This window comes from Trichoderma atroviride, chromosome 1 (genome assembly GCF_020647795.1).
Source record: "Trichoderma atroviride chromosome 1, complete sequence".
Lineage (NCBI taxonomy): Eukaryota > Fungi > Ascomycota > Sordariomycetes > Hypocreales > Hypocreaceae > Trichoderma > Trichoderma atroviride.
The window spans coordinates 512458-534811 of NC_089400.1; the positions used below are offsets into that span (position 1 = coordinate 512458).

The 22354-nt window shown below is 49.6% G+C and overlaps 8 protein-coding genes across 8 annotated transcripts; 5 read left to right on the plus strand and 3 right to left on the minus strand.

Moving 5' to 3' along the window:
• Positions 1-41: 41 nt before the first annotated feature.
• On the plus strand, positions 42-5084 carry TrAtP1_000204 (uncharacterized protein; the record flags this gene model as incomplete). Its single annotated transcript, XM_066110486.1, has 2 exons — positions 42-136; positions 261-5084. The coding sequence occupies 2 exons, from the start codon at positions 42-44 to the stop codon at positions 4867-4869; spliced, it is 4704 nt and encodes a 1567-aa protein (XP_065966558.1). The 3' UTR covers positions 4870-5084.
• TrAtP1_000205 (uncharacterized protein) lies at positions 5085-6346 on the minus strand. The gene is made up of 2 exons (XM_014091878.2): positions 6224-6346; positions 5085-6150 (listed from the first exon to the last, which is right to left on the minus strand). Exon 2 carries the CDS (start codon positions 6098-6100, stop codon positions 5138-5140), a length of 963 nt encoding a protein of 320 aa, XP_013947353.2. The 5' UTR covers positions 6101-6150; positions 6224-6346; the 3' UTR covers positions 5085-5137.
• Positions 6347-7269: 923 nt separating this feature from the next.
• TrAtP1_000206 (uncharacterized protein) lies at positions 7270-9120 on the minus strand (the record flags this gene model as incomplete). Its single annotated transcript, XM_066110487.1, has 2 exons — positions 7270-8433; positions 8518-9120. 2 exons carry the CDS (start codon positions 9118-9120, stop codon positions 7270-7272), a joined length of 1767 nt encoding a protein of 588 aa, XP_065966559.1.
• A 1157-nt stretch (positions 9121-10277) lies between these two features.
• Positions 10278-12616, minus strand: TrAtP1_000207 (uncharacterized protein). The gene is made up of 2 exons (XM_066110488.1): positions 12161-12616; positions 10278-12101 (listed from the first exon to the last, which is right to left on the minus strand). The coding sequence occupies exon 2, from the start codon at positions 11975-11977 to the stop codon at positions 10745-10747; it is 1233 nt and encodes a 410-aa protein (XP_065966560.1). The 5' UTR covers positions 11978-12101; positions 12161-12616; the 3' UTR covers positions 10278-10744.
• Positions 12617-14962: 2346 nt separating this feature from the next.
• Positions 14963-16835, plus strand: TrAtP1_000208 (uncharacterized protein). Its single transcript, XM_014091876.2, has 4 exons — positions 14963-15726; positions 15790-15880; positions 15942-16021; positions 16094-16835. Exons 1-4 carry the CDS (start codon positions 15403-15405, stop codon positions 16511-16513), a joined length of 915 nt encoding a protein of 304 aa, XP_013947351.2. The 5' UTR covers positions 14963-15402; the 3' UTR covers positions 16514-16835.
• A 413-nt stretch (positions 16836-17248) lies between these two features.
• TrAtP1_000209 (uncharacterized protein) lies at positions 17249-17548 on the plus strand (the record flags this gene model as incomplete). The annotated part of the gene is made up of 1 exon (XM_066110489.1): positions 17249-17548. One exon carries the CDS (start codon positions 17249-17251, stop codon positions 17546-17548), a length of 300 nt encoding a protein of 99 aa, XP_065966561.1.
• Positions 17549-18207: 659 nt separating this feature from the next.
• On the plus strand, positions 18208-20449 carry TrAtP1_000210 (uncharacterized protein). Its single transcript, XM_014091875.2, has 2 exons — positions 18208-19468; positions 19529-20449. The coding sequence occupies exons 1-2, from the start codon at positions 18465-18467 to the stop codon at positions 20133-20135; spliced, it is 1611 nt and encodes a 536-aa protein (XP_013947350.2). The 5' UTR covers positions 18208-18464; the 3' UTR covers positions 20136-20449.
• Positions 20450-20774: 325 nt separating this feature from the next.
• On the plus strand, positions 20775-22314 carry TrAtP1_000211 (uncharacterized protein; the record flags this gene model as incomplete). Its single annotated transcript, XM_066110490.1, has 2 exons — positions 20775-20828; positions 20893-22314. The coding sequence occupies 2 exons, from the start codon at positions 20775-20777 to the stop codon at positions 22312-22314; spliced, it is 1476 nt and encodes a 491-aa protein (XP_065966562.1).
• Between the last annotated feature and the right edge of the window lie 40 nt (positions 22315-22354).

Sequence of the window (22354 nt, forward strand, 5' to 3'; positions counted from 1 at the left end):
GAGAAATAACCCGACAAAACTCAATACGCCACTTGCCCGCCATGTCCGCCATATACTCGCAAGGCTTCAATTTCACCAGCTTTATCCAAAAAGGCGTCGATCCCCGCACTGGCCAGTATACTTGTGCAGTTGCCGTGTACGATGCGCCAGCCGAGTTCCGCAACTGCCCTTCCTTGCATCTCTCTCTCATCTACAACCCAATAAACGCACAAGATATCGGCTTGGGCAAGGGATGGTCATTCAACCTCTCTTCATACCAGCATCGGCGAGCCAAAACCTTGCTCCTCTCTACGGGGGGAGAATTACCAGGTCACAGAGACCACAAGCTCCGTTGCGGTCAAGGATCAGAAATTGAAAAGCTTCCAGTTCAAGAAGAATGGGAATCGCTACGAGGTCATTCACAAGTCCGGCCAGGTCGAAGTCCTCAGCAACGCAAGCAACACTTACAACACTACTGTGCCCATCGAGCTGCACTCCCCTACTGGTCGCCAGCTCAAGTTGGTCTGGGTCAATCATGGCGAACAGCCACGACTCCAGAAAATAAAAGATGGCATTGATACTCTGCTCGATATCGAATATGGCGATGCCCTGGTGAGAATCACGCGCGCCCCAAACACGGCTGAAGCGAGTACATTGGCGCTTGCCCGTAGAGGCGGTCGATTGATTGAGCTTCGGCTCCCCTTGGATGGCTCGCCGTCTTGGAAGTTTGACTATGACCAGGATGCCTATCTAACAAAGGTTAAGAATCCTGCCGGCCTTGAAGAAGACATTGTTTACACCAAAAAGGGTCATCAGCTACCCAGAGGCGCTCCACAGGAATACATCCCGTATGTGTCTTTGCACACCCAGTCGCCTGGAAATGGCCAGCCAGCCATCAAAACCAGATATAGCTTCTCAAACAAAAACTTTCTTGGATTCGGCAGTGGCTTTGACTGGAAGGAGGGCGAAGACAATCTATACCGTACGCGGGAAGATTACCGCTACTCGTCGACGGTACAAGTGGACGGAGGAGCGACAACCAAGTACACCTACAACAGATTCCACCTCCTCCTCAGTAGCGAGATGTCCAAAGGGGTAATAGAGACAACGCAGACGACCATCTATCATATGCTCAACGGCAGGTTCGATGAGCAACCAGCACAATACCAGCTGCCCAAGAGTGTCCAAACAACCTACCAAGACACTACAAGGCGGTCTCAACGCGTGGAAACTACACAATATGCCTTTGATGACTGGGGCAATTCAACTCAGGTTATTCAACCAACCGGTGTCAAAATCGATCGCGAGTACTATCCGCCTGCTGGTGAAGCAGACCATTGTCCGGGGGATCCACACAAGTTCCAACGCCATCTCAAGTGTACAACTGTGACGCCTGCACCAAGCACGTTCAAGACTCCAATCAGCAGACATCAGATTGTTTATAGCCAGCTACCAACCGCTGCTGGTGCAGCCTACGCCAGCTATTTCGTGGCTTCTAAAGAAGAGAAGACTCACCAAGACGACCAAGAAATTGCCAGCCTACAGCGTTCCTACGTGAATGAGCCAGCATCCCGGGATCATGGGCGCCTTGCGCAAGATACCACACGCGTGGCTGGGAAATACCCTACGACAACTAGCTGGACCTATCAACGCCCTACTCTTGGGCGCCTGACGCAGGCCACCGAGATCAAGAACTTCGATGGGAGCACTATCAACGAGACGGCAAGCTTTTCGTTGTTGTCTGGTCTGGTCCTGATGCACCAAGACTCAGCTGGGGTTCAAACAGACTTTGAATATGATTTGACTGGCCAACTAGTGAAGAAGACCATTTCCCCCGGCACCCAATACGAGGCAACTGAGCGGATCGACTACATCATCGTATCTGATAAAGCCGGGTACCGTGTAACCATGACAGACACCAAAGGTGTTCAGACGAGATACTTTACCGACGGCTTACAAAGAGTTTGTCGGGTTGAGGAGCAAGATGATCAAAACCAAGTCTTCCGCCTTGTGCAGGAACACACCTACGACTCGCTCGGCCAATGCACGGCAGTAGTCGATACTGACTGGATCAGAACAGCAGCAAGTATTGATCCAGTACCGCAGCAAAGGACTCGTCTGATGAGCTATGATGACTGGGGCCATGTCTGTCGAGTTACCGAAAGTGATTCTGTCGTCACGTCAACCTTTATGGATCCAGTCACTCTCACTTGCAGAGAGGATGTCAACGGCCAGAATAAAAGACTAACACGATTCAACAACTTTGGCGCACCAACAAAGATATCTTTGCTGAATAGAGACGACAGCGTGTATGCCACGGCAGAGTCCATGTACGACGGCCTGGGGCGTTTAGTTGAGCAGAGAGATGCCATGGGGCGTACCACGCAGTATCAACTGGACGTCTTTGACCGCATCACCCGGACTACCTGGCCTGGGAGCCGTGTAGTAGACACTGCCTTTGATCCACAGACAGCGTCCGCGTTCCCTATATCGATCGAGACAAATAAACATGTCTTGGCTGGCCAATCATTTGATGGACTTGGCCGAGTCACGAGCAGACAGGTCGGTGGTCGCACCGCAAAGAATACTTACGAAGGCAGTGCGCCCAAACCTGCGACAGTTATAACACCCAAGGGAGATGCATACAAACTTACATATGAGCCGCACTTGAACTATGCCCTCATGAAAAGCTTGGGCGTTAATGATCAGTCGAATTATCGATACGATGCCAAATCTTTCGCCCCACTACAGCTCGATGATTCTTATTGCACCAATAGTCTCGACTATTTACCATCAGGATTATTATCGAAAGAAACCGTTTGCTTCAAAAATGGGCCAAAGTACTCTGCGACGTCGACCTATTCAATGGCCGGTAGGCTACAATCCTACACCGATCCAAATGGACAACGCCAAGAGATTCAATATGACGATCAAGGTCGACCTCAAAGACTGGCCCAAGGGGCTTTGAACGTGACTTATGCTTATGATGATGCAAGCCGCCTGTCTACAAGCAGCGTTCAGAAGGAAGGGGGTACTAGCTTGACCACACGTCTCGCATATGATGACTTTGGTCGTGAAATCAAGAGAACAGTCTCCAAGGGGAACGAGACGCTCTATCAGTCAAGTCAGACGTACTATGAAACAGGCCATGCCAAAACACGCTGCTTGGAAGATGGCAAAGGTCAATCGTTACGCCAGGAAATCTTTCAATACGACGAGCTCGATCGTTTGGTGGATTATCAGTGTACGGGACCCCAGTCTCCAACTAATGAGAAAGGGCTCCAGCTCCAACGCCAGAGCTTTGCCTTTGGGAGCTATGACAACCTGACCCAAATTACGAGTGTGTTCCAAGACGGAAGCCGGAACGTGGCCGAGTACTTGTATAACGCTCAAGATGTGACTCAAGTCACCCTGGTCACCAATACGCATCCAAGCTACGATGCGCGGGTTGACTTGAAGTATGACCAGAACGGATGTCTGATCCAAGACGACCAGCTGAACAAGCTAGAATACGATGCCATGAGTCGCCTCACCGCTGTAACGGATCGCAAAGGTAATCTTCGTAGCCAGTATCATTATGACGCGTCCGGAAAACTAGTTGGCCAGGTAATTCCCGGCAAGGCTGAGTATCATCTTCATTATAGGGGAGACAAGCTGATTGGCTTTACCTCGGGAGACCAGCAAGTCAGCTATGTATCTGATGGTGCCAGATACTGGGGACAGATATCGAAGCAGGGGAACTCTACAGATACTGAGACATGGGCATCTGACGGCCACGAGTCCATCATGGCTTTGATTGGCAACGATGGATCGGAGCATTACCAGCAATACACGCCATATGGGTTCAGCAACCTGGGAGATGGCCAGAACAGCCCCTCCGTCGGCTTCAACGGCCAATGGCGCGACCCGGTCACCGGCTGGTACCATCTCGGCAACGGCTACCGCGTCTATAACCCGGTCCTCATGGTGTTTCACTCGCCAGACTCATGGAGCCCCTTTACTTCGGGCGAGATCAACCCCTATGCGTACTGTCTTGGAGACCCCATCAACCGCATCGATCCAAGCGGGCACTTCAGTCTCTTTGGCATAGAATTTACCTGGCGCGATGTTGCCATCATGGCAGTCGGACTAGCAGTGGGCATCGCCTTTGGTGTTGCGACTGGTGGCGCAGGATTCGCCATTGAAGTTGGCCTCGGGATCGCGGTAGGCGCGGCCTCAGATGTGGTCACCGGCATGGTCTACGATGGCGCTACCGGCAAGGGCATTTCCTGGAGCAGCGTCGGCACCGATGCTGCGTATGGCGTTATCGGCGGCCTCGTGGGTGAGGGCGTCGGCAGAGCCATTGGTGCAGCAGGCAAGGCGGCCATTCGTGGACTCAAGGGCGCTCACGAAGCCGTCAGCACGTTTGTGAGAAGTGCGGAAAAGCTAAAGATTGCTGGTGGGAAACCGAAAGCAAAGCTGAGCCTGGCTCCCGAAACATCTCTTAGAACAAGGCCAAGGGTCCCAGAGATTGATGAATTGCATGGTAGGATCCAAAGGGCGGCGCGTGTTGATATGCCCGACCTACCGACGCTCCGCGAGCAACTAGAGACACTACGCAATACACACTTCAATCGACCTGAAGCAAACAAAACCTACACTTGGAGGGATCCCGCGAGTATCGATCAGAGGCTAAGCGAGACAGAAATCGATAAATATAACCATTTTCGAGATCTGGTTAGAAGACAAGGGCTACACCCCAGGAGTGCCGCTGGCGAGATTGGCGATTCCGACTTCAAATTGCTGGACAAAAATCAGTCCCAATACCAACTGAGGCTCAGTCGTTCTGGTCGGGTTTCTTTTACTTTTGTCAACAATGTGATTGATGATTTCCAGTTTGGGCATACATGATAGAGGCGTGCATCATGGTGATAGGCCCCGGCTGGATCCTGAATTACCTATCCATGGCAGTTACTTACGCAGCTATACGTCAACTGCTGACTCGAATCAACTCCAGCTGCGCAAAGGGAGTGGAGGGGGAAGATTAGGGGAATCACTTCATCTCTGAAACGATACGTCTGGGGTATGAAGCTCGTTGATGATATAGGATGGTATGGTGCACATGCGTGTATCTATATAGAATTTTATATTTGGAAGTAGTCAACGAATCGTACGGTTGTCAACTGGAAATTATGCTCTTGATAAGTCCCTGGTCATAGTTTGCACCGCATAAAACAATGACGCTGGTTTGGTTGGCGAGGCTCTCCGCAACCTTGTTGAAGCCAGCAAGAGCAAGCGCCGCAGAGCCTTCAACAATCATGTTCTCTTCAAAAGCAAGCGCCCTCAGAGCAGCTTTGATCTCCTCCTCGTCACATTCAACGACTTGGTCTATTACAGACATTGCCAGCGGGAGCGTGATTGTGTCTTCATCAATACCGCCAGCAACAGCATCCGCCACAGTGCTCTTGTGTTCTGTTTCGACGACATGGCCTGCAGCCATGGATTCGGCCAATGCCTTTGAGTGAATTGCTGAAACGCCATATACCCTTGTACGCGGACTGAAGGCCTTGAGAACAGATCCAATTCCACTAATCAATCCGCCGCCGCCCATGGCAACAAACACATTGTCCACTGTCTCGCTCTGTTCCAGAATCTCCAGCGCAATCGTTCCTTGTCCAGCAACCACACCCGCATCATTATACGGCGAAACATATGTATACCCCTCCTCAGCCGCAAGTTTCTGCGCATGCTGCTCAGACTGTCCAGGGTCATCGCCCGCCAAAATGACATTCGCCCCATACGACTTGATCTTGGCCAATTTAGTAGGCACAACCGTATGAGGGACCACGACGGTGAGGTTCCGAGACAGGGCTTTTGCCGCGCACGCAGCGCCAATGCCGTGGTTGCCCGACGAGGCGGTGATCAAGTTGCCGTCGGCGGGGTGGCTGGACAGCTTAGATGTTGCGCCCCGGATTTTGAAGGAGCCTGTGAGTTGGAAGTTTTCTGCTTTGAAGAGGACGGCCGCGTTGTTGGACTTGCCGGCTATGCGGGCTGGGATGAGGGGAGTTTTGTAAATGTGTTTTTGGATGCGGATTCTTGCTTGGACAGCGTTGGCTGCAACTTCCAAGACTTTTTCCGACATCTTGGTGAAGTAAATGGTGTTTCTCAAGTGAATATCCAAAGTAAAAGCTTCTAGAAAAGGAATTAGAAATAAAGTTTTAAATAAAGATTGTCCGTGGTATTCGGTTAGTGACTTGATCCATACCTCGGTATTATTAATGTCAATTATCTTGTCCAATGAATATCCTCCAATTCCTTAGTATTGGCCTCAGTAGCGATTCAGGTTTCTCTTGTTTGTGAATTGCTATCAACCGCAACTACTTCAGCTTATATACATTTCGAGTTAATGGAGTCCATGTCCCAGGGTCTCGATGAGTCAATTTGCTCATCTGCATGGGCTTAAACAATTAATGCGGGGGTGACCAACAACTAAGCTCCAATAAGACTCTGCTAGAGACCGGTTCGATTCTAGTTGTCGGGGCGTGTGGGGTGATAGGGCGCGCCTTGCGTCTTTGCCTGGATACGAGGTTAGTCATAGATAACGGCAACCATCAATTTTGTTCACACCGGCACCGTTGATACTACAAGTGTCAGTTGGCAGCATTGTTCAGCCGTGTTTGGTTTGATCACGCAATTAATGTAGATTAAGAAAGATTTGAGAGCAAACTTGTGTCACACTGTCAAGTTGAAGCTATTTTGCCAAGGCCATGAAGGTCAAGATTTCTTCCATATACTACGTCCTGCAATAAACTCATCACTTACACTATGTTTTGACCAAAGTCTCGCAAAGTATTTGTCAGTGGGTTAGTGTTTCTGCAATGTCTTCCGACCATTAGCCAAGATTTTACTCTTTGTGAAAAGATTTAACAAAGTGGATTATGAACAAAGAGGAAATTCAAGATAGCATGCAAGCATCAAGATTTATTACATAGCTTCTAAGCTAGAAACTAAAATTTTATTGTAGATGAAAAACGTGACACAAAACTTTTCGCATTCCTATAAAGAGACGAGAGATCCTAAAACGCCGGCTTATCCGTGCCAAGATATCGTAAATCGTGAAACACGCAATCGTAGCTCGTATTACCAAGTAAAAGAGACGCCATGCTTCGCACTAAAAAGGATATCCGCTCTATGAACTTGTCGAGAAAAAAGGGACAATAGGTGGAGGCACCAAAGGCCATTTGAGAAAGCGAGTCAGATGAAAGGCATCAAACTTCTGACTTGGCGTAACACCGAGTGAGAACAGCAGCATCAAGCTGCACGCGCGGCTTCTTCGTGACATGTCTCCTCTTCACTTGAATCAAGAACTGCATCTTGGCCAGTCATTTGGACCGATTCGATTTGAGGAGGAAATCTGATGACTTGCGGAAACTCTGCAAAGCGAACGCGCCGGGTCTCCTGGGGGTGCTCTGATGAGGGGAGGTATTCAAGAGCGTCATCGAATTCCTCACCAGATGAAGTATCCGGAGCAGTTGGAGTGAATAGTGCGACTGGAGTAACTGGCTGCTGCTCTTGTGCTTGCTGTGCCTCAAACGCATTCACCAACGCGCTTCCACGTGCTCGAACTGCCTCAAAGTCTGCTCGCTCCTGAGTGTTCTTATCCTCATCAGGATTCAGCGGTGCAAAGAGGCGATACTGCGCATCAGGGCTCAGCCAGCTTGCATCTCGATAGCCTGCTAGGCGGTAGTAGTGAAGCCACCACCTACGGTAGTCCACTCCAGACGCCACGCCAGCTGAGTTTCTGCGTGCTGCCGCAAAGACATTGAGAAGAAGTATAAATTCAGGCTTGAAACGAGCTGTCAACGCCGGCCAAATGTCTTGCGGGATGACGCAGCAGTACAACGCAATCATATCGTGTTCAGAGAGCATCTTTTGGATGGATTTATGCTTCGAGGAAAGTTCCCAGGTGCGATATAGCTCCTCTGACCGATACACGTGGTGACTGTAATCAAGATCACGGCAGTCCTCGGGCACATTTGGGTTACAACCCAAGATTCGTCGGACGATATACCGATAGGTTGTAGTCCGAAGCTTTCTTCGGTCCTGCATCATCCACCATTTCTTGGCAAGATTAAATGCAAAGCAAAGCTTGATCAAGTTCAGTTCACTCTCAGTACCACGTAAGCCAGAGGCTGTGTGCACACATTTGATGAGAATGGTGAAGATATCAGGGTCGATATCAGGGATAGACCAGCCCTGCGGCGGCGACTCGAAGACGGTCAGCGCAGACCAGAACGGGCTTTCGGATAAAAGATGCATCGGTAGTCTGAATCTCTTGCCTCCAACAAAAATCCAAAGATATTCCCTATATAACTGCGTTAGAAGAGCCTCTCGTTGGAACTCAAACGTCATTACACACCCTGTCGTCCACTGTGCCTCAACAGGGCTATCGTTGGATGCTGGAGGAACAACTTCCTGTTCGAGAGAAAGTTAGCAGATATTCCTCAGTCAAAGAAATCAAAGATATCAAAGCTATCAAGGAAATCAAGGAAATCATACTCGACCTGGAAAATTCCATGGGGATAGCTGTCTGGCTTGCACAACATGGTGATCAGGCTGCCTTTCTGTCGACGGAAACTGCGTTGGCTGCCTCAGGTCATCAGACCTCAACTGCATGCCGGTGCGAAGGGCATTTCGCAACCCAAGAGCCTCTTGCCCTCGAATCATCGGCGCCGACGAGGGAACAAACGGGAGTTGGGGATGTTGCTCCATCATGGCAGCAGGTTGTTGAGGAGGATTTGACCCCAGAGGGCTGGGGTGGTTGATGGGGGCGGGTTGAGGGGACGGGGGGGAGGATGGAACTTGAGGAAGAGGCCGCGAAGGAGAGGCCTCTGCTCGAGGAGGCGGTCCAGTGGGGGGAGGATATCGTTCCGGAGGCAGCAGCCTGATTTGACGAGCATCGTCCCTCCGGCGAAGAGTAAACCTGGAAGGGAAAATAGGAGGAGGCAAAACAGGGAGGCAGGGAAGAGGAGCAGCATTCGATGCCAAAGCTCCCTCAGGGGGCGGTCGCAGACTGCGAAAACCGCCCCCATTGGGAGCATTCCTGCAGAGCGAAGACAGAGGCGAGGCCTCCATAGGAGCTGTTTGCTCGAGAGGTTCCATTGCTTGAGAAATTGAAGGGGCAATGACAATGGTTAGGTAGAATGGGAAAGGAGTCGAAGTGGGAGAAACTGTACGGGGGCAAGACAGAAAAAAGAAAAACCGGGGTGGGACGCATATTTATATAAGTTTTTTTCGTTTGCCACGTATTGGCACTTGCTATCAGACTTTTATTGAAAAACTTATTTATAGAAAGTCCAGGATGGACATGACGCGTCCGCAAGTGCCATTTATATCAGGGATTTCAAAGACTACAACAGTCGACTACGAGTCACTCTTTAATAAAGTTACAGTCAAAAGAATCATCCAGATTAAGTATTTCGTACTTTTTTTCCATATGAAGATGCTAAAATCAACCGTATATGCTCCCTGTTCTAGTAAATCTCATGGTTCTTCTCCATGTCATACAGAAAATGGACTCTGTAGCAAATGTATTTGTCCCTGGCAAAGATGGACAAGTATCGGTATTAAGTGATAACACGACTTTGAAAGTGGAGTAGAATTTGAAAATTTTGCTTTTGCTTTTACACATCAGATGAAAAAAATCTTGTTCGAAGTTTCATGACTTTTGCAGTTGAAAGTGGAGCTGCACAAGCAACGCCTCGCAAAGTAGAGGTGGCGTAGACGCGGTCCTGTGGCTTGTTTCCTTGATTTCTATTCCGTCGAGATTTATTTTTGGGTACTGGCGTTTTGGTTCTACTATACGCGCTGCTATAAATACTAGTATCTCTTTCTGCTGCAAATACCTCATTCCTCAGATGAACAATACGTCTATACGCCTTGACTCTGAAGCTTTCGCTATTCTAGCCCCCCTGGCATTCAGATGTATAGCATTACAAGTTCTTTCTTTCTTCTTTTCATGTTCTGATTTATCTATTCTATTCTTTTTTGTCTTGTGCCCCTTCCATTTCCGAAGCATGGTCGGACTCGTCGTGTGTTGTAGTTGGGATACGCGCCAGTCCTAGCGTCATATATTCTCCTTTAGTACATCTACCTCTAGAGCGAGCAATATAAAAGAACTTTGCTTAGCTGCCTTCTTATTCGGCCAAATTCTTCGAGTGCAACTCTGGTTATAGTTTTTCACTATAGCTAGTCAAAAAAAAAAAAAAAAAAAAAAAAAGGCCTCAGCTCCGTATAGGAATCATGCTCCAGATTTAAAAGCTTTGGCTAAGCCTTGGTCTGCTAAATTGTTTTTACTCCAAGAAAAGACTGCAACGCCGAAATCCAATAATCTTTTATCATGTGCTATCAATATTCCCGGCGAAATCATGCTCGTGACATTCTCAAAGCCTGCGCGTTCTTGCCTGTGCTAATGATAACCAACGTCAAACGCCCAAAGTTCAAAACGTATAAAGCATACCATGACCTAATATATTTCCTCCGCAAAGGTACATCTCTTTCCTCGCACACCCTGTTCCTTATCATCTGACCATTGCTAACCAAGAACGAGTTCTTCATATTGTCACCTCCCAAGCGCTCTGTGGATCAAGATGCGGTCAGCACAGAAGGTCAGAAGGTAGCCGATTTTCTACCTACAATTCAAGAACAAGTCATGCAACTGGAAGCTTTCTGCATCAAGGCCAGCTTTCTTGATCTAACCCCGACCCAGGGTTCTTTCGAGCACGATTTAGGATGGCTGCGTCTCTTCTTTGGTCTCCTTCGAAAGCAAACGCGCCGCGCATTTCTCATAGTGTCTAACTAGAGCTGCCTCCCCAACATCGTCCTTGTGTAATTTAATAAACTCCTTGATGTAATCCATGTTGTAGAAGCCGTCAGAGTCCTTGAGACTCTTTTTGTCAAGCGGAAAATTGTAGTTCTCGCCGTTCCCGAGAATGATTTCTTTCAGAGCTTTAACACTGCACGACTTATGAAGAATAGCTCTCGAATCCGACGGGCTGGGAGCCGGAATACTATCTTTGATCAGGCTATTCCAAATGAATTCTTCTTGTCGCTTTATGATAAATTCCTTGCGTCGGGCTTTGTATTCCTTTTCAACGCCAAACACGGCGAATGCCTCCTCAGTAATGGCCTCTCTGGTAAGTCTTTGTTCTGAGAATCGGCCAAGTTGCCGACAATCTGGAACAAATTCATCCATCCACTTTTTGAAAATTGGCCGCTGCCTCATACGCCGACGATCATTTGATTTGAGGCTTTTCGCATCACGCTCTGGCGCAGTGGGGGCGACATACATCAGCCGACAAGAACTAATATAGTCAAACATGTCTTCTGCGGAGGGGAAAGGGTGGTCCCAATATTCTTCCTTGGGCAAGCCAAGAAAATCCAGAGCTTTGGGAGGATCTGAAGTCAGAAAGATCTTGGCCAGTCTTTTGTTGGACTCCTCTATCTCGGGAATTCGGAGCCACATGGCGCTGTCATCGACTGTCAATCCATACCATCTAATTTGCGACCCGACAATTTGCCACAAATCCCCGTGGCCGTGATTGAAAAGCATCCAGCGGAGCTTATCTTCTGATTCACACACTCGGACGTCGACTTGGATGTGTTTCTTGTCTGCATCTTCAGCATTGCTGGTTTCATCGCTGGGCCATGGGATAGCGAAACTTGCTGCAACATTGATGTGTTCTCTACCGCTTTCAATAATGGTACGTTCGGCTCCTAAAGCTTTAGACAGTGTGTTTATCGCGTAAAGACCAGTAGAGGCTTCTGGTTTTGGGGATGCCAAAAAGATATCGATGTCTCCAAAGTCTAATTTGCCCGGACCATCAAGAGGCGATTCCACATGACGGTAAAGACCGCGAAGGATCTCTTGACACCAGGCTTTTGTGGCTTCATAGACTTCTTTGGGCATTCGTGGAGTGCAAAGTGCATATTTTGCCGATGTAAAAGCTAAGCCTCCCATGATGAAAATATGTCTGCGACGTAGGTTCCAACGTTGTCGGGTTGACTGGAACAGAGAGGTAGTGTTTTCTTGCGTCAGCTTGGTGATGAAGCGGTCTTGAGAATGCACAATATGGAATGGAGGGCTGTGGTTGCTTAAATAGTAAGCTCGGTGGTCTGTTGCATCCATACTGTGGCTACTCACTGATCTTTGTGTTGATGACATGGAACCTTTGTCCTGTTGTGGAAGCAAGAGCGAGGCTGGGACCGGATGACTCAGGATAGTTGAATGACGCTCAATCACAAAGACGGTCGCGAGAGGGTGCAAAAAGCCGGTGAAAGAGGCGCAATAGCGTTGTAAGTTGCTAGAAATGTCTCTGATTGTATTGCGATTTGCTTTGTTGTGTTTTTTGAGAATAGAGACGGCACTTTAGAAGAGCAAAAGTGACTGGGATGGATGATGCTCAGGTGGGCACTGACTCTGCACAGATCGCATATGCCGAAGTAACTCCCAGAGGGGTGAATGCGGGAGGCCCAGGATCTAATCGAGTCAGAAAAGTAATGGAAATGAGAACATTTGATCTGTAGCACAGGCACCAAAGACGTGGACCAAGGGCCTTCTTTCCTCCGGCCTAGAAGTGTAACCATCGAGGAATGAATCACTGGCCGATGTTTAGATTTAGCTGCGACTAGGCGCGCCACTCGTCTGAGGCTGTAACCACCGAGCTGAGCATGTCAGCTCCCGAGGCCTACCCTTGAAGTAGTTTTCGAGAGAACAGATGACTATCGCAGCGCAGCAATGGTACTACGTTGATTGAATTAAGATTTTACTAGTAATCATATGTAATTGTAGCTTCAGGTAGTAATTGTAGGCGTGCTGCAGTAAAACATTGGGGAATCTGAAGCGCCATCTGCTCTTTCGCACTATATTCCAATGTACCTTGGATGCTACACAACGCCCACCCGCAACGTAGATTCTCTTCATGGCCATGTCCTGCAGGTGTCAAGGTTATACGATGTACAGTATGTTTCTATGCTTCCTTCTTTACTAGTATTATTTTAATAGCCGGGCCCCTGCTTTGCTATATACTTACTAAATACCAAAGCTGCAGGTCCCAACGCCTCAGCGTATCATTCAATTTACACTGCTGCTGCGCCTCGGCAGAATATTGGTCGACAGCTTCACAGCATTTTATAACTCCCCCCGAGGCTTTGTTGCTCAGGTCAGCGCCCGTGGATTTACAATTTAGTAAGGCGAGCGCTAGCAGGAGCTGTAATACGAGTACAGCTACTGCTTCAGTTCGGGCTCAGAAGCAACCCGTAACCAAAGCTACATGTATGTTTCACTGCTGATAGTTTAGCATAGGTACCTTACATAAACTGCCAACTTGAGATTATATAGCGCAATGTTTGTGCCACCGAGACTTTGCAAAAATTCACATGCAACATCAAAAACGCAAAAGGAGCCATGTCAACATATTGTTTGTCTAGCGCCGCGTGCCCCAAAGGGATCATCGCAACAAACATTAACCCTGCTCCTGGACTGTCACCAACCGATTGCGTAAAGGAGACGAAGAGGGCGTGCATGTTCATTTTTGATGCGCCTGTACGCTATAATTCAATATCTAGATACATTGTTTGTTCGTGCTCGACCTTGGTGCCATTAGTATTCTGGACTGTTCTCTATGTTATCTAGTCCTCGTCTTTCGTAACGCAACAGTGATTGCTCACACCGGAGTTTGTTCTCTGGGAAAAAGAGAAAGGAAAACTCCGATTGACTTGATGTCAGCACCGTTGCAGCAGTTTTATGACTATACATGTCTAAGGCGATAATCTTGAGGGAGATTTAAAAAAAAAAAAAAAGCTGTGAAGGCGAACGATTCACCAAGCCACGTAACCTTTCTTGACCACCTATAATCTTGACACGCGCAATTCGTTCTTTAAAAAGAAAAGAGCAAGCAAAACGATCGTCTATAGTTAGCGCCTTTGCGGTAGTTGTCTGCCCGTATAAATTAGAAGGCGATGCCCTTGTGAGGGAGGTTAAAAATGCTGTGAAAAATTGCGAATTTGTAGGATTCGGCAAACCCTGTTCACAGCATTTTTAACCTCCCTCGAGGCCATCTCCATTTTCACGGGAGGCCATTGTACCAGTATTATTAACAGACGTACCCCAGATAGAAACGGAAATCGTCTCCCAAAAGCCATATGAGCGCCGAAAACAGCCCGTTACGAAGATCGGAGCTGCCCCGCTCTCAAGGTGGCATCGAACGGCTTTGAAAGCCGAGTTGTTCGACCTTCCCAAGTGGTAGAAGAAGATTTACATTTGCTATGGAAGGCATTCTTCCGGTGCATTGCGATAATGTTGACAGGTACTTGGTACATACATAGCAGCAGCCATTTCTTGTCACGTCTCAAGACTGCTTCATCTGCGAAGGCATTGACCGTGAGCTGTTTTGGGTGGTAGCATTTGGGTGTCAGCGTTCAAGGGAGTTCTGAACCAACGGCACAACTCCATGCATGCTGCAAGCTGAGAGAGATTGAGGGGAAAATCGACTCCAACTCAATACGCCCATCTCCGCAAATCTGGAGAAAGCTCCAAGAAGGATGGGATGCCAACCGTCGTTGTGTGGTGCCTTTCAGCAGCTAACAACAGCTCCCCATGTTGCCTCGGCGAGACCAAGACACCGAAAGCAGGGATCAAGGAAGAACAAAGAGAAAAAAAGATAAAAAGGCCGTCCCACAGGAAGCCGCCCATCCGACTAGCGATTCGAGGCGCAGGAACTAGCAGCAAATCCAAGCCAAAGAGGGCCAAACAGAGTTACGCGCCGCAGCCACACCGATCAGCCCTTGAGACTTTTTGGAGAACTCGGGAAAGCGTCTCGTCCTAGTTGGGGCTCGGCGCTGGTGCTTTGACAGTGAAAGAGGGCATTGCATGGATGCTAAGACGCTCGTATAGCTGCTAGACGGAAGCTGGCCGTGTCTAGGAAGCACCAAGAGAATCACTGCCACTGCCACAGTCGCATTCGGAGTGGTTGGAAGCGGTAGGCATGGAACTATTGACGCACAGGCCGCGATTTTGGCATGGCCCGAAGCGAGGGACCCCAGACGCGGATCCTGGGAGGCGTCTCCCTTCCGTCACGGCTGCGACTCTCTCGGCCGCTACGTAATGGGAACTGGATCTTTTGTTTTCTGTTCCTTTTTTTTTTTTTTTTGCGGGTTGTTTGTTGTTTGCATAAGAGTGTAGGGGTTCTTTTGAATAAATAAATCAATAAATAAAGAGCATTCCCTGATCCCTTTGCTCCATCTTCCCGCCTTTTTGTCAATACTTCCTCTTCGGGCAGCAAGCAGTCATTTCTTCACGGCAGGGACCTCACACGACCACGATCCAAAGCTGGATGCATAGGCAATAATAATCAAGGAGGATATTCAAACAAGAAGAGCATCAAAATGCGCAGCCTCGCCCTCTCCCTCGCCCTGCTCGCGGGCTCATCTGCCGTCACCGCAGCCTCTGCACCAACATGCGCCAAGGGCCTGTACATGGTCGTTGCCCGCGGCAGTGAAGAGGCCCCCGGAACTGGTGTCACCGGCAATCTCACCAGCCAGATCGCCGCCAAGGTGCCCGGCAGCCAGGTTGCCGCCGTCGACTATCCCGCCACGCTGGACGACTACGAGAGCTCCGAGGGCAAGGGCGTGCAGGCCATGCAGAAGCTGCTGGGTGCCTATGGCCAGGCCTGTCCGGACAGCAAGATTGCCATCCTGGGCTACTCACAGGTATGATTTGATGTTGTGTGGCGGTCAAGTTGTACGTCGAGATGCTGATTCAGTGCTGTTCAGGGTGCCCAAGTCTCGTCGGATTCCGTTTGCGGTGGTGCTGGCAACCCATTCATCGACGACAAGGCCCTGTCGACGAGCATCATGGACAATGGTGAGCTTTGGGATATTTGCTTTCAAATCTTGAGAAGCAAAAGCTAACAGTGATTCAATAGTCGTCGCCGTTGCCATCTTCGGAGACCCAACCCACGTCGCCAACATAACGTACGACCGCGGCACCAGCGTGCACAACGGCGTAAGTGAAGCATCCAATCTCCAGCCACTGATCTTCTCGAGATGCATTATAGCTAACTTTCTTGCCCATCAGATCTTCAACCGCACCGACGCCAGCCTCGACGTCTGCAAGTCCTACGCCAGCCGCATCATCTCCTACTGCGACACCGGCGACATCTACTGCGACAGCGGCAGCAACGCCACCGTCCACCACCTGTACATTGACCGCTACGGCGACGATATTGTTGACTTTGTCGTCAGCCAGTACCAAAAGGCCGCGGGCTCCTCCAACTCTAGCTCCAGCTCTACTTCCACCGCGCCTCCCGCCACTTCCGCCACTGCTACTCCCACCAGCGGTGGAAGCGGTGGCCGCTCCAACAGCACCACCAGCAGCCCTACCAAGTCTGCCTCTGCGTCAACGAGCCCTCATTCAGCTGCCAATGCTTTGTCTCCTGCGGCAGGCAGCCTGATCTTTGGAGCGGGTCTGCTGGCTGTTTTGTCTCAGATGCTGTAAACGACGCGATGTTGTGAATAACATGGCATACAAGTACATGTAGTAATTCGGAGTAGTTTTCCCGTGGCATGGGAGCTGTTTTTTTTGGCGCATTTGGATAAAGTATATAGGCTATAGCCAATATTGATGACGAGACATTTGAAAGCCTGTGTGATACAAGATTTGGTAGACGCTGTTGTGCTCCGTTGTCTCAACTGTATGTGCTGCGTAGCTGCCAATCATTACACACGCTGTGGTACTGATCCTAGTAATATTGGCTGATATTGATTGCCTCTTCAAGCTGTACCAGGATCAGGGTCCGGCTATTAGATCGTGCCTGTGCCTGTCTTTAGATGCTCCCTGACATCGCTGGGTTCGTATCTCGATACTCGCTTAATACACGGAGAAAGAATGAGGAGAAAGAGAAACAGTTGCACAAGACCAACGAGGCTGTTATATACTGAATGGCAGGTATAACACGGGCAACCTTCACTGTGTATATCCCGTATTCGCGTCTTGGACGTTTCAGTTTGGCATAAAGAGAGATGTGGCGTTTGACTGGTAAGAAAATAATACGCACTACCTGCCCTACGGCGATCTACCGAGGCTACCCGATTCGAGTTGAATCAAGCTTTTCGATAGTCTGCAATGATGACTGTGACACCTGGTTCTGTGTAATCAGACTGTACGTAATCAAACTTCGTGTAATCAAGTTTGATGCAATCAATTCTCATGTAATCAAATTTTTCATGACAAATGAAGCTCGATCTTATACAACAGACTTTTGAATGCAAGCTCCAACATTACAAAGAGAAATGTCAAACAACTTCCTCATCAGGATCTCTCTCCAACTCATCCTCCTCGGATGTCTTCCGAACACAATGGCAGTGCATATCCAAGATTACAAGACCAATTGTAAACCACGCCCATTGGATGAACATGCCATTATTTTCACAAACTTTCTGTTATCAATCAGTATCAATGGCCCTTGCAGAAGCGCCATCTGCAGCATGTGCAGCTTATTGCCCGAAAGAAAAAAAGTTTAGCGGCCGTTGAGATGTCAGGCTTTGCCCCAAAGCGGCAGCCAAGACGCAACTCGGGCGTTTTTCGATAAAAGCCAGTAAAATCCGGAGCCACTCACACGGCGAGAGAACAGGTCTAGAATTCTTTTTCTTGCCATGAATGCCATGTACCTGTTGAGTCAACTCTAATCCATACCGTAGGAGGCTTAATAAGAGCCCAGTCAAGTGAGAGTTGCCATTCTGTTGCCTATTGCAGACACTGCAGACGCCTTTTAGACCTATCGGGAATGTTCCATGAGGTCAGTCCATTCGCCACATCGTCAAAGATCTACTGCCCCCCTTTTCACCACCCACCAACACTGGGGCTAGAGACAGAAGCATGTAAGAACATGGCCAAAACTAAAAAGAACATGTCAAAAGAACGGCGTGATTCATACATTGGCGTCCCCGTTGCCCGTTTTTGCCCCGATATGGAACTTTACCAAATCCCAGACTGGCAGCCAAGACTCCACACTCGCAGAGAAACATGACCCATAGAGCCTTGAAAATTGCAAAACGCCTCTCCGCAAAGGACTAGACAATGAAAAAACCCCCACAAAATTCTCACGGCCCCCCGTATTCGATATTTTTCTTTACTGCCTGTTCGGGGTTTTTGCACCATCTGCCTTTTTTTTTTTTGCCTTTTCCCACGTGGAGAAATAAGAAGAGCACAAATGACAGATGACAAATGAGTTTGAGCGTAGAGGGAAAAAAAGGATAAAATAAGACCCAGGGAAATCGACTTGAGAATGCTGTTGTGGGAACTCAGTTGACACATTGACTGTCAAATCTTCTTCTCTACACCTCTTATTTGAATCAGAGTGGACAACTCTGTCTTTCCTCAACTCTCCCCTTATTATCTTGTCTCATCTTACTCGAAAAGTGAAACGAGAAGAAAAAGAAACTCCAAAATGGGCCAGCCAGAGCCTCTCGCCGGCCTCGAAAGCGGCGTCATCTCCGGCCGCACCTCGTCAGACCTCAGCCAATTCCCCGACAAGGCCGAGCTCGAACGCCTCGGCCGCGCCCGCCCAGCCGTCCTCAAGTCGTGGATCACAGAAGTCGGCTTCGTCATGACCGTCGTCTTGTCCATGACCATGAGCGAGTACTTCATCGGCGGCTTCAACATCATCCTGCCCCCCGTGGCAGACGCCCTCGACATCCCCGAGAACACGCGGACCTGGCCCGCCGGCGTCATCAACCTCACCACTGCCGCCTTTTTGATGCCCTTTTCTCGATTGTGCGACATCTACGGTGCCCGTTCTGTTTTTCTGTTTGGCCACATCTGGTTCATGATTTGGTCGCTCGTCTGCGGCTTCAGCACAAACACCATCATGCTGATCATCTGCCGAGCCCTCCAGGGCATTGGCACTTCGGCCTTTACGCCCGCTGGTCTGGCTCTCCTGGGACAGACGTATCGACCTGGCCCTCGAAAGAATCTCGTGTTTGCCATCTGGGGTGCCTTTGCTTGTCTGGGATTCTACTTTGGCATCTTCCTGGGAGCTGTGTGTGCCGACTTTCTGACCTGGCGGTGGTACTTTTGGATCGGTGCCATCATCGTCTTCTGCATTGCTGTCACTGGATTCTTGACTGTTCCACGAAACCTCCACGAGCAGGATGAGTCTATTCGCATGGACTGGTGGGGACTGTGTACCATTGTGCCTGGCTTGATTCTAGTTGTCTTTGCCTTTACAGACGGAGGCCATGCCCCTCATGGCTGGCAAACCCCGTACATCTATGTGACATTTATTATCGGCATGCTCTTCCTTATTGCGGGCGTTTATACGCAAGGTTGGGTGTCTGCTCAGCCGCTTCTCCCGGCCGATCTATTCCGCCCCAAGTACATGAAGCGCCTGTCTCTGGCTTTATTCTGCCTGTACGGTGTATTCGGCTTGTACCTCTTTTATTCAAGCTACTAGTAAGTGCCCCTCTCACTCATGCAAGCGTTATAGCATCACTAACAAACAACCCTCACCAGCATCGAGACTGTGCTCGATACCACCCCCATCCTCACCGCCGCCTGGTTCACCCCCCTGGCCATTGGCGGCGTCTGCCTCGCCGTCGGAGGCGGCTTCGTCATGCACATGGTTTCTAACCGAATCCTTATGATGATCTCCAGCGTCGGCTTCCTCATCTCCGTCCTCCTCTTCGCCCTTATCCCCGACCGCGTCGACGGCCATCCCTCGACCAGCTTCCTCTACTGGGCGTACATCTTCCCTGCCATGATATGCGGCACCATTGGCGTGGACATTACCTACAACGTCACAAACGTCTTCATCACAACGTCCATGCCTCGACGTCTTCAGGCCACTGCCGGAGGCCTCATCAACACTCTCTTGTATCTCGGCCTGGCGTTTTGGCTGGGCATTGCCGAGATGGCTGTTTCCGAGGCGAATAGGCGCAAGTTGCCAGAGGGGCTCAGTCTGCGGCAGCAATACAAGATTGGCTTCTGGATCGGCGTTGCCATGGCCGGCTTGTCATTGATTTTAGTGCTGACGATTAAGATTGGTCAAGCAGCATCGGAATTGACGGCCGATGAGAAGGCTGCGCAGGCAGAGCGCGAAGCAGCAGCAGCAGCCAACTAACTCAACTCAACTTATTTCTACTTATTTCAATCGGGATAAAAAAGAACGACTGGATGAATGCATTAATTATTATTTTTTGGACAAAGCGGTTTTGGTCAATTTATTTCTGTTTTATATTGTGTTAAAAGCATTGCAAGGGGTATGATACCATGGATAGACCTGGGGTTCGAGAGATACAAGGTACGAAAAGCTAGAGGTGGATTAATGCAGCATTTACGAGACAGAGAGCGTGCAGACGTGCATTTCATTTTCTAGATAGAATAGAGTATATACCTGCAGATGATAATACTATGACATACGACATTCGACATTTACTGCAGCTTCATGACGGTATTGAAAGACGTGATGCGTGAAGCCTCGGCTGGTGGCGGTTGAAGCTAAAAAGGCTCAGCGTCGGGATTCAACTCCACACCCGGTTTGACATTTGATCTTCCTTTGATCCGCCCGGGCGGATCATCACAAGGGCGCGGCTTTTCAAGAAAAAAACAGCTATTGAAGCGCCTCTATGCTCTTCTCATTAAAACAAGAATATAATGATTAGATCTTTTGACATATACAATCACCGAAACGTGTGATAGAAGGGCTCAAGGGCCAAATCTTGCATCATCAACCGCCGTATAAGCCACCTCACTTCCCAACATGTCCATATCGAACAACCTCATCAACCGCACCTCCTTCTCAGCAGCCGACATCGTCAAAGACATCTGGACCAGCCTCCATCTCCCCGCTCACGCCCTCTCATCTCTCACTCTCCCAGGCCACCAAGCCGCCCCAGCAACCCCCCTCATCCTTCAAGATCGGCCATCTCGCACAGAGCTCCATCGCCCTCTCAGCCCTCTCAGCATCTCTCCTGCACAGCACACAATCTTCACCTCCATTCTCTTCGGTATCTCGTGTGAGCGTTCCACTAGAACACGCCCTGGTGGAATTCAAGTCAGAGCGTCTCTACGACATTGATAAACAGCCCTTGGAAGATCCTTGGGGATCCATCGGCGGCCTGCACAAAACCGCAGACGGCTACGTTCGCATCCACGACAATTTCCCTTGCCATGCGCTCGGCACCCTTGAGCTCCTCGGTTTGCCTCCAAATGCCTCTCGTCAAGATGTCGCCGCCAAAGTAGCCCAATGGAAGAGCGTCGACCTCGAAACCGCCGGCACGGAAAAGGGCAAGCTCGCCATCTACGCCTTGCGCTCATACAGCGAATGGGACGCCCATCCCCAGTCCGCAGCCATAGACAATAACCCCATTCTCATCAGGCAGTTCGCCCAGGGACCGCCAAAGAACCTGTCCACAATCAAAAGTAGCAGCCGCTGCCTCCAGGGCATCAGAGTCCTCGAAATGAGCCGCGTCATCGCCGCCCCCGTGGCCGGCAAGACACTCGCCGCTCACGGCGCCGATGTTCTATGGGTAACATCGCCGAATCTACCGAATCAACCTGTGCTCGATAGGGACCTCAGCCGCGGCAAACGCACCATCCGGCTCGACATACACAATCCAGATGAGAAAGACCGCCTTCTGGAGCTGCTACGCACCTGTGATGTCTTCATCCAGGGGTATCGCCCGGGCAGCCTCGCCTCCTACGGCTTCTCGCCAGAAGAACTCCAAAAGATCAATCCGAACATTATCTGCGCAAATCTCTCTGCTTTTGGGCCCTCCGGTCCGTGGTCCCAGCGCCGAGGCTTCGATTCTCTAGTACAGACCTGCTCGGGGATGAACATTTCCGAAGCAGAGCACTTTGGCGCCGGAGAACCAGCCCGCGCCATGCCCTGTCAAGCGCTCGACCACGCGGGCGGATATCTCCTCGCCACGGGCGTCATGGCCGCTCTCTATAATCGTTCTCAAGTCGGAGGATCATGGGTTGTAGACGTTTCGCTGGCCGGTGTGATGAAGTACCTACGCAGTCTGGGGCAGTATCCAGGTAAGACTGGCTTTGAGAGCCAAGATTTTGTGAAGCAGGCAGATGTACCGAGGGAATACTTTGAGACGAGGGATACTGCATTTGGGAAGATGACTGCAGTAAGGCATAGTGCTAGTGTTGAGGGGTGCGAGGTTGGATGGGGGGGAGATGCCGAAACCTCTGGGATCAGACGAAGCAAAGTGGTTATAGATCTCATGATAACCCATTATGGCATATATCTAAAGATATGTACCTATTCCCCCCCTCTTATGTATGATTAATGGACAAAAAACAGGCAAACTGAATACACAATGGCAATGC

Bases quoted from the DNA above. Each gene is read 5' to 3' on its own strand.
- TrAtP1_000208 (XM_014091876.2), top strand. From the start codon at position 15,403: ATGCGCAGCCTCGCCCTCTCCCTCGCCCTGCTCGCGGGCTCATCTGCC. The intron at 15,727-15,789 runs GTATGATTTGAT...AGTGCTGTTCAG, and splicing joins CCATCCTGGGCTACTCACAG to GGTGCCCAAGTCTCGTCGGA. The intron at 16,022-16,093 runs GTAAGTGAAGCA...CTTGCCCATCAG, and splicing joins GCACCAGCGTGCACAACGGC to ATCTTCAACCGCACCGACGC.
- TrAtP1_000207 (XM_066110488.1), bottom strand. From the start codon at position 11,977: ATGGGAGGCTTAGCTTTTACATCGGCAAAATATGCACTTTGCACTCCA.
- TrAtP1_000210 (XM_014091875.2), top strand. From the start codon at position 18,465: ATGGGCCAGCCAGAGCCTCTCGCCGGCCTCGAAAGCGGCGTCATCTCC. The intron at 19,469-19,528 runs GTAAGTGCCCCT...AACCCTCACCAG, and splicing joins CTCTTTTATTCAAGCTACTA to CATCGAGACTGTGCTCGATA.
- TrAtP1_000205 (XM_014091878.2), bottom strand. From the start codon at position 6,100: ATGTCGGAAAAAGTCTTGGAAGTTGCAGCCAACGCTGTCCAAGCAAGA.